This window comes from Malaya genurostris, chromosome 2, assembly GCF_030247185.1.
Source record: "Malaya genurostris strain Urasoe2022 chromosome 2, Malgen_1.1, whole genome shotgun sequence".
Lineage (NCBI taxonomy): Eukaryota > Metazoa > Arthropoda > Insecta > Diptera > Culicidae > Malaya > Malaya genurostris.
In genome coordinates, this window is record NC_080571.1 from 81,234,650 (window position 1) to 81,244,256 (window position 9,607).

The window sequence follows — 9,607 nt, forward strand, 5'->3', positions numbered from 1 at the left end:
ACCTTACAGTCGACTCCCGTTAGAGAAGTGTTTAAATGGAATGAATCCTCAACAAACAGTTTGATTTTACATGATAAGGTCATTCGCGATGAATGATGATGCGCTTGGCGCTTGTGGCAAGTGTTGATGGTTTGTTTACGCCCGCCTTCCGTTGCTTATATTTTAGTAGAAATGAACACATGAACAAATTTATCTACGGTTATCAGACGTCGTTCATCCAGGAAGTTTTACCAGTTCGTGTGATACTCATTTGAATACCCTTGTAGCGATTTCGAGATGTCGGGTAAAAAACTATTTCTATTCTATTCTACTTAACTTTTGTAACGAGATAGTGGTTAACTATTTTAATAACAAAATCATGTTTTTCTACTGCTTGATAGTGAAACATGCTTTCCACAAGTACGCAGCCAAACTAAAACTTGAACACATTTCAGTAGGCTAGGATAAAAGAGCGTTCTAGATTTTCATTCTTCTCCAAATTTTCAAGTGAAGCAAACATTTTTTTTTCTCTCGCAAGAACCAAAAATTATTCAAGTTCAGAAAATTCAAATTAAAAATTGAAAAATCTGAAAATGGTATTTAAATGAACTCTACGATTTGGTTTAATAAGATTACTTTGTTTTTTTTTTGCAGAGCTTCAGCAATCGCGAAACCATATCGATTCACCTTGGTCAAGCCGGAATCCAGCTCGGGAATTCCACTTGGGAGCTTTACCTGATGGAACACAAGATCGGAAAAGACGGATTATTGCAGGAAGCGGTCGAACCGAACAACGATGACGAGAACAGTTTCTGTGGCACGTTTTTTCAAAAAACTTCCAAAGAACAGTACGTGCCACGAGCAGTTTTAGTCGACACGGAACCGACTGTGGTTGATGAAGTTAGGAACGGCCCGTATCAAAAGTTGTTTCATCCCGATAACATGATCAGTGGAAAGGAGGATGCGGCAAACAATTATGCTCGGGGCCATTATCACATCGGGAAGGAAGTAATCGATAGTACCATGAATGTCATTCGACGAATGGCTGAGGAATCGAACAGTTTGCAAGGGTTCTTCACATTTCATTCGTTTGGTGGTGGTACGGGTTCAGGTTTTTCATCTCTGTTGGCGGAAAAATTGGCCGATTCATTTTCGAAAAAGTGCAAGCTCGAAATCGCCATTTATCCTTCGCCGCACATATGCACGAGCGTTGTGGAACCTTACAATTCGGTACTGACGACCCACGAATCGATGGAATACACTGATTGCACCTTCTTGGTCGATAACCAGGCGATATACGACATTTGTCAAACCAAGTATGTATATCTGTTATAATTTTTTTACGCTAGCAAGCGTCAAATCACTTCTATTCCAACAGATTAAATGTCGAACGACCGATGTACACCAACCTGAACCGACTAATCAGTCAAGTCGTGTCCAGTATAACGGCATCCTTACGATTTGGTGGCGCCTTGAATGTCGATATGAACGAGTTTCAAACCAATCTTGTACCTTACCCCCGTATTCATTTTCCCTTGGCTGCTTTTTCACCTTTGGTCCCAGTGGAAAAAGCGAAACACACTTGTAAGCGTGTTTAACCCGAAATCAGAATTAGCTTCAAATAATAAGCTCGTATTTTCCTATTGCCAGCCATAACCGTTTCGGACATAACTTCCCAGCTTTTTGAGCAAGAATCTCTGATGGTTAAATGTAACATAAGTACCGGCAAATATATGGCATGTTGCTTGCTATACCGTGGCGATGTAGTACCAAAGGATATCAATAGTGCAATAGCTACCATTAAGTCTCGACGTACTATCTGTTTCGTCGATTGGTGTCCCACTGGATTCAAGGTTTGACCGTTTGTTACTGGTTGAGTAGCTAACATAAGTTAATCGCTGGGTCTCATTCCCCACAGATCGGTATTAATCAGAAATGCCCGGTCACGATACCGGATGGTGATTTGGCGCCTATGCACCGGGGGGTGTCGATGCTTGCCTCCAATACGGCCATTACCGAAGCGTGGCAAAAGTTGAATCACAAATTCGACATGATGTACTCCAAAAAAGCATTCGTGCACTGGTACGTTAATGAAGGCATGGAGGAGCAGGTGTTTCGGGAAGCACGGGAAAATTTGGCCGCCCTGGAGATGGACTATTATGAAGTGTCGAAGGATTCCGAAGGTTAGGTTGCAGTTTGCTCTGGTAATCAATCGTAGCTATTCACCCTTATTCTGAATAACGAAGAATTTTACGATTGTATTTCATTTGTATTCTTAATCACGCTAGCAAAATCAAAGGTAGGTAAGATTCGATCAAAAAATCAATACGGCGTTATTCAGAATAAGGGTGAATAATTCAGGTAAATCACTTTATAATGTACTACCGTTCTACACATAATTGTCCCATATATACAGGAAATCCGATGAAACATGGGACAATTATGCGTAGAGCGACAGTGCAGGCACCTGGCAAAAATGAAATTACTAGTGTATCGACTTTTCATTATTTCGACTTATTAAATACTACTTACCGCGAAAACAACATATTGCTAGGTTGAGTTGACGTGTATGGAGTGTATTTGTTGAAATAAGACAAGGTTGTATGGGAAAAAAAGAAAAGGAAATCACTCTCTAGGCTCTAAAGTTCTTGTCGCCTTTCTTATTTTCGTAGCAAATTTAACGAAGAAAACTTTTCAAAACTGCAAAACTATTTGACGTTTGTGGAAAAAGTTATTAAAGAATAACCTATACAAGATCCCAACAATGGCTCATTCCTTCATATATCAAACCTCAATTAGGATATTGGACTGTTGTGATCAGGCTAATATTTTCATATGCTGGGGAGACCGGGGCTAAGCCGGACACCTTTTGACAGCTTATACAATTATCCATTTCAACTTAATTTTTACCTAGTTTTCTATACAGTTGTGTAACTTCAACTTTTAGCTGCAATTCCAAATTTCTGATTTGGAATAACATTCATTAGTTTTTGTATCAAGTCACGATGAAGTGACCGACTTAAAATCATTGGCCCTAATTACCGGTATCACTACACGGTGAAAACCAAGTGAACCCAACTAACCAAAAGTTGGGATAAAAGGGACTGATTTGGCTTAAGCAGCACTCAAAGTTCATCAATAACATTCTAATGGCGTTTTTCATTGAAAAACACTGGTGGCGTGGATTGCTCTGATTTTGCGCTTTCTAGCAGAAATCGCAATGAAACACCGTCCGGATGATGCATTTCTGCTCGAAAGTGCAAAATCAGAGCAATCCACGCCACCAGTGTTTTTCAATGAAAAACGGCATAAGCAGCCCATTTTTTAAGTAATTATCCACACTTCAAAGTTCGTACGACACAACCGAACGAACTTCTAAGCTTCAACGTATCGGCTACAGTGTAGCCATATTTACAGATTTTTTAATAACTTTGACAGTTCGAAGTACAGAACAAGTAAGTTAGTTTTTGCTAAGAAAAAAATATTTATTGAATTTAAATTTTTAGACTCGGTTTTTGATTTGAAATAAACATGAAAAATGTTTCGGTGAATGCATTTTTTTAGTATATATTAATGCTTAAAAACAATTGAGCTTTGATGACAAAACAAGAAATATCTCATGTTGGACGCAAAATCGAATCCATTGTTGACGTATTACCAGATCTTTTTGAAACCGGAAAATTAAAGTTTGGATAGAAATGCTTAGTGCGACTACAGTGTGCAACACAACAGTTCATTCTTCTCGTAAAACTAAACACATTTTCGAGTTTACATTAATAGCATTCTAAGCAGCCCATTTTTTAAGTAATTATCAACACGACGCAACCGAACGAACTTCTAAACTGCCTCCAGAATACATTGTTAAACTTCTATGCAGCGAAAAATTGCCACGTGTTTTCTTAAGCAGCTAGAAAGTTCACGCGGAACTTGATCTGTACTTTTAAGTTCTCAAAAGCTCGGCGTGTACTTTTAAGCAGCAAGAAAGTGGATTTTTTTAAAGTGATTGTTGAACTTCTGGCTGCTTGGGTAGACAATTCATTTTCCAGACGCAATCATTACTTTATAGTCCATGTAATCGAAAGCACTCGATAATCAGTGGATTCAGCACGAAATGAACGTTTGAAAGCTTTTACCAGACCGTCATTACAATGCACACCCTAAATCAGGAAATTTTAAAAAAAATCAGTAAACACTACACACTAACACGAAAACGGTTGACGCCAAACTGAATAAACTCAGTGTGATCCAGCTAACTGACGTCTATCTGTCAATCCATGGATCGAAATAATTGCTGGTTAATTCGGTAGTCCCACAACAAAAGGGCCTAACTGCAAATGAGAGCCTCTCTTTGTATACTTTCTCTTTTGACTATTACGGAGCCATTACTGCAACTTTTTAGAAGTTTCCAATATAAATTGTAGTTTTAACTTGAAATTTTGCGAAGAGTAAGGCGTGAAATATAAAATCCATCTGGTAAATCTTGAAAGAAAAAGTAAACAAAGAGAGACTGTCATTTGCAGTTAGGCCCTTTTGTCGTGGAACTATCGAATTACATATAAGATATTAAAGCTGTATTCCCTACATTTTTAATATCGTTTTTCGCTTGATGCTAAACCTAACCCAGTTTTTATCCTAACTATCAAACCGTATGTTCGAAGTCAGTTCCGGACCTAGTTTCAACGTCGTTGAACCGAAATTCGAGTCAGTTTCGAACCTGATTCTTAGGGCTTGTTCGGAACAAGAATTGGACAGATTAAAGATTAAAAAACAAATTTTCAGTTAGTTCAATTCCCGATGCAGTTTTCATTCATTTAAATAGGCATTAGTAGTCATCAATAGACTAATTACAGTTACTAAATTAGACCTACCAAAACAAATATGTTTTGGGAAACTTGGCATTTTTCTTCGTTCTAGAATGCTACTCTATGCCGTTTTGTTGCCTAGTAGTATTAAAAAACATAACAGGAAGCTGCTAAAAGTCTTCCAGCACATAAGTTTCATCGTCCATCATCACACAAGAAAACTTCGTCATATATTCGCGATGCAACTTGCGAGCCCGGGTTTTAGCGTCTCATTCTGTTTACCAGCTTCCAGTTCCAAACGAGCAAACGACCTGTGAATTACACAGTAAAGCTAACGACACTGCCAACATTTCGGATTAAATGTTTTAAATTGTTGAAAACATTACGGATGAGAAGTCGTCACTCTTTCGGGGTATTCTCGCGAACCTGCGTCAAATTGGGTTTGATTACACCTCCATTGCTAAGTTCGAACAAAGTTTCTTGGAAAATGTTTGCCTTAGGAAACTTAACTACCTAGATTCAGGTTGTTTTATCGAACGAAACGGTCATAAGCAAATCCTGAATACACATAGGTGAATTTATTGAGATTGTGAACCATTTTGCGAAAAATATTCACTTTTGGGTAAAATCACGATCGAGAGTTTACTCCATTGTTAAAAATAACACTTCGGTACTATCATGTGATTAGGGCATATCGTACGATAGGCCCTTGCGAATGCTACAAAATATAATGCTTATTGCTCGGAACTATAATTTTAATTTACACAACAATCGATATAATCTCGTAGACGGAAGCTCAATCTGTGAAATCATTCACCATATGCTTTAAAACTCGAGGAATGTGCATTTGTTTTAACTTTCAAGTGGGCCTATCGTACAATATTCCCTAATCACATGTTAGTACCGAATTTTGTGATAATTATTTTCAAACACCGAAAAAAATCTCGAAAATTTGTATTGCACATTTTATACCTGGTTAGACTTCTGCGACATTATTATTTGCAATGCCCATTTCCCGCATTACACACAAACCTGTATATGAAAACCAGTGATTTTCAAGGATTTTACTAATTATCAATTGTTAAATGAATATTTCTACGATTTACATCTTTCGAAAATTTAACTTTTGCTCGTCAAAAAGTGATTCTCCCCACTGCCATTGACGCATTTTGGTTGCACAATCTTTTTAAAACATGCTTTAAGGTGAAATGTAGCGGAATGCGAAAATCGCGTTTTTGATCAATTATTCAAAAACTAGACCGATTTTCGAAAAACCAAAAACACTTAAGTTTTCGAAATCAAATTTATCATAACTAAGTATTCTTAGAATTTTGAAATTTTGCTTTGCCGAGCCGTAATTGGTTTTTGAAATGTATAAACGGTCACTGTTCCGTCCCACGGGGATGATTTTAGAACTGAAAAGTAGTGTTTGTAGCAGAATTTCACAAAGAATCTGAAAATGCAACTCAAAATTATAAAATTTTAGTCTAAACAACCGAAATTTGAAAAAGTTTAGATAAACTTTTCTGCATTTTTTTTATTGCTTGCGCGCTGCTGTTTCGTATTGAGGTGATGTGAGAAATGCACGGTGGGCACGGTGGCATTATATCGTTAGCAAAAATTACATATCAAATATCGACGCGAATTTATGCAGTATTGGGTTTTGTGTTGAAATAAAGACGATTTGAATACAATAAAATGGGTATTGCAAGAAATTGTTTATTTTCTAAGTAGCTGTCATTTATAATGCTAATAATGACCAACTCTGTTGAGTTCAATCAAAGACATCATATTAACAAGATATCCAGCTCTCACATTTCTCGAACAAATCATTGGCAACATCCTTTTTCGCGAGCATGTCGCCCCCAGGCGAGCCCGCATCGAATCTTATACATAGAAGTAGGGGAGAAAAATGTCAAATTCGTGCGCGCCAAAATAGCAGGGTTGCGCACCCATACAATTGACATGATATGTTGAATGTGATGCCGTGCGATGGCGTTGCTGAACTGAAGATTGACTTCGCTCCAAGCTGACAGGGTCTGGTTCAATGCATTGATGTTGCTGAAGTAATAATGCTTGGCTGTGTAATATCGTAAAACAGGTATTCTTTTAGATTATAGCAATTTTTATAGCAAAACTAAAACTTCAACATTGATAAGCTACTGAATGAAATGAATACAAGCCAAGTATTATCGTTCATTAACCTGATATACAAACAAAGTGTGAAGAATTCAAAAATCCATTACGTCCAGTCTTTTTTACAAGCCAATATAACGAAAGGCAAGCCCACTGCGCTCAATCATTGAAAAAAGTTCTTGTTTCTATGTGTCTGTTTTTCTTGGTTCGCTTTGTGCGACGGTTCGTTCATCTGAAGCGGATAAAATTTTGCGCGCATTTTATGACGCTACATTTCACCTTAACACTTAACCTGAATAAAGTGCGAGAATAAAGTTTTTGTCCAAAATGTTAACGCTAGAGAAATGAACTGCATTCTAAATAATTTGTCAATTTTTTTTCTGTGTTGTTGTTGTTGTTGCGCAAGTTAGAAGTGTCGGTATTTTACCTAAAAAATAATCGAGAATTCAAGAATGATGGCGAAAAATATTGACCTTCGAAATTTTCCCCTTGAAAGTGTACGAGCATTGTCATGCTGAAAAACTAGCGGGTGGTATGAATCTTCCGCCGGGCTTCAGAAGCTCGTAGCACAATACTCCCTTCTGATTTCATCACGTTATAGCACTCTATTTTGATGCTTGTCAATTTCCATCCATCATTCGTTCATTTTGTGTGGAACCAATATACCAAACTTTTGAACTTTCTCCATAAGTCTCAGGTAATCGGCAATGGCTTTGTTGTTGTGTTTGTGTTTTATCTTTGTACAATAATCTTCAAACATGGTTTAAATTTTTCTGACCGATTTGCTTATTCTTTGCCAATAACATTAAAATCGCCTTGTTCCGAAACGTTGAAAATAGCGTTCTGAAGCTTTGCCACCACAAGTTTCAACAAGAATTAGATGACATTGTCTTCTCTATCGTTCATCTAGTACTAATATGTATTTTCGATATTTATTTGTCTATCTAACGATATATAAGACGAGCAAAGCATGCAGGCACAGACTAACAGATATAAGTAAATTTTTCTAAAAATAATTGCCCGTAGGACACTAGCTCCACCTATATTCACCTGCGCGAACAACTTACTATCGGTGCCTTGCGTAATGCAGAAGTTTTTTCACTAGTTGGTAGTAGGCACAATTATGTATTTAATTTTGGCAATATGTATTAAATCTGTGCCCTGCATGAAATCCGCATGGACGTATATAAATGAGTACATTGCAGATAATTCTGTATGAATGGCAACTCTGTGGGTAAATGAGAGACATAAACACAGTCTAGATGACAGACTGATTGTTTTTTATAGGGTAACGTGGCACCATCATGACATATTCGAGTACTGTCCCAACTAAAGGAATATTCGAAATGACCGTTAACATGATTAAAGAATGTAATTTGAGTGTTATGTCTGTTAGTCTGTGCTGCAGGCATAAACTATAACTATAACTGGAAACTAATAAATTCCGATTATGCTTTGTAGCCTTTTATATGCTAACCAACGAATCATATTATTTTTCAGATTTGTCAACAGCCCCTGAAGAATCCATGGAAGAATTTTGATTCACATGCGCTTCGGATTTAACTTTGGCTGCGATAACTATAGTAACTAGTGAGTTGACGACAGTTTCTATCCACTATAGTATGTTTGAAATATGCTTTTATTTCATATTTAAATAATTTACGCTACTAATAATCTAACAAACGAAAGAAAAATTGAATAGACATGAAGAAAGCACACGTCCCTAGTTTTGATAGTATTATCGCAATAACAGGTAACAGGTCATCTAATTTTACATACTCCGATTTTAATGAAACTTTCATCGTTTTTAATTTTCACTGCACCGGTGCAATGTTATATGGAGGCATGAATAAACGAACGAAAATGGCGAAAACATAATCAATAAGCATTGACTACAATAAACGATTCTATTGCACAGAGCTACACTAAACTTTTGATGTGTGCTACACCAGTGGTATCGATGCAGAAAAAGTGTAGCACTGGTATAGTGCAATTGGCAAAAACGAACAGTTTCAGTGCAACCTTAGCTACACCGGTGTAGTGCAATTTAAAAATGAAAACGTCATTAGCTCACGTCTTCAGTATGATCATTTGTTTTGCACGAATGGAAATATACGCCCTTATTCTGAATAACGTCGTATTTCATTTGTATGCTTAATAACGCTAGCAAAATCAAAGGTAGCTAGGATTCGATCGAACCATATTCGATCAAAAAACCAATACGCCGTTATTCAGAATAAGGGCGATAATTTCTACTCAAGACTGATTTAAAAAATGATCCAATCTATTTGCAAAAGATGTGATATGTTGGGAAGGAGACTGCTGTCGTTTTTTCATTGATTCCACTCGCTCGATTTAGCATTTTTAGCATTAGCATTAGAGACCGCCCGTGTGTTGCTACTCCGTTATTGATCTGGACCAATTGAGATTGCAAAATGATTTTTTGAAGCAACATGTTTGGGAATAACACATTGTTTCACACTGTGCAAACTGTATTGAACCATGCATGCTGATCAATACCGACGCCGGCCACGTCCGAATGCAGATCTACTTGGGAGGGAAAGGATTGTTAGTTCGATGCATGTTGCTACTAAGAACCGAGGAATCCTCTGCATTCCCACATGCATCACAGGAAAGGATACTTTGTTAGTAAATGTTTTAATAATGTTATCATGTGTTTATTGCTCTGG

At 37.2% G+C, this 9,607-nt stretch overlaps 1 protein-coding gene across 2 annotated transcripts; it reads left to right on the forward strand.

Annotated features, from left to right (window-relative positions):
• The first annotated feature begins 436 nt into the window (after positions 1-436).
• On the forward strand, positions 437-8,755 carry LOC131429479 (tubulin alpha-8 chain-like). 2 transcript variants are annotated; one of them, XM_058593618.1, is made up of 7 exons: positions 437-575; positions 634-1,295; positions 1,358-1,563; positions 1,630-1,832; positions 1,898-2,162; positions 8,418-8,507; positions 8,607-8,755. In XM_058593618.1, exons 1-6 carry the CDS (start codon positions 573-575, stop codon positions 8,456-8,458), a joined length of 1,380 nt encoding a protein of 459 aa, XP_058449601.1. In that variant the 5' UTR covers positions 437-572; the 3' UTR covers positions 8,459-8,507; positions 8,607-8,755. The 2 variants fall into 2 exon arrangements, with proteins under 2 accessions (XP_058449601.1, XP_058449600.1); XM_058593617.1 differs by lacking the exon at positions 8,607-8,755 and having other exon boundaries at positions 8,418-8,600.
• The last annotated feature ends 852 nt before the right edge of the window (positions 8,756-9,607 follow it).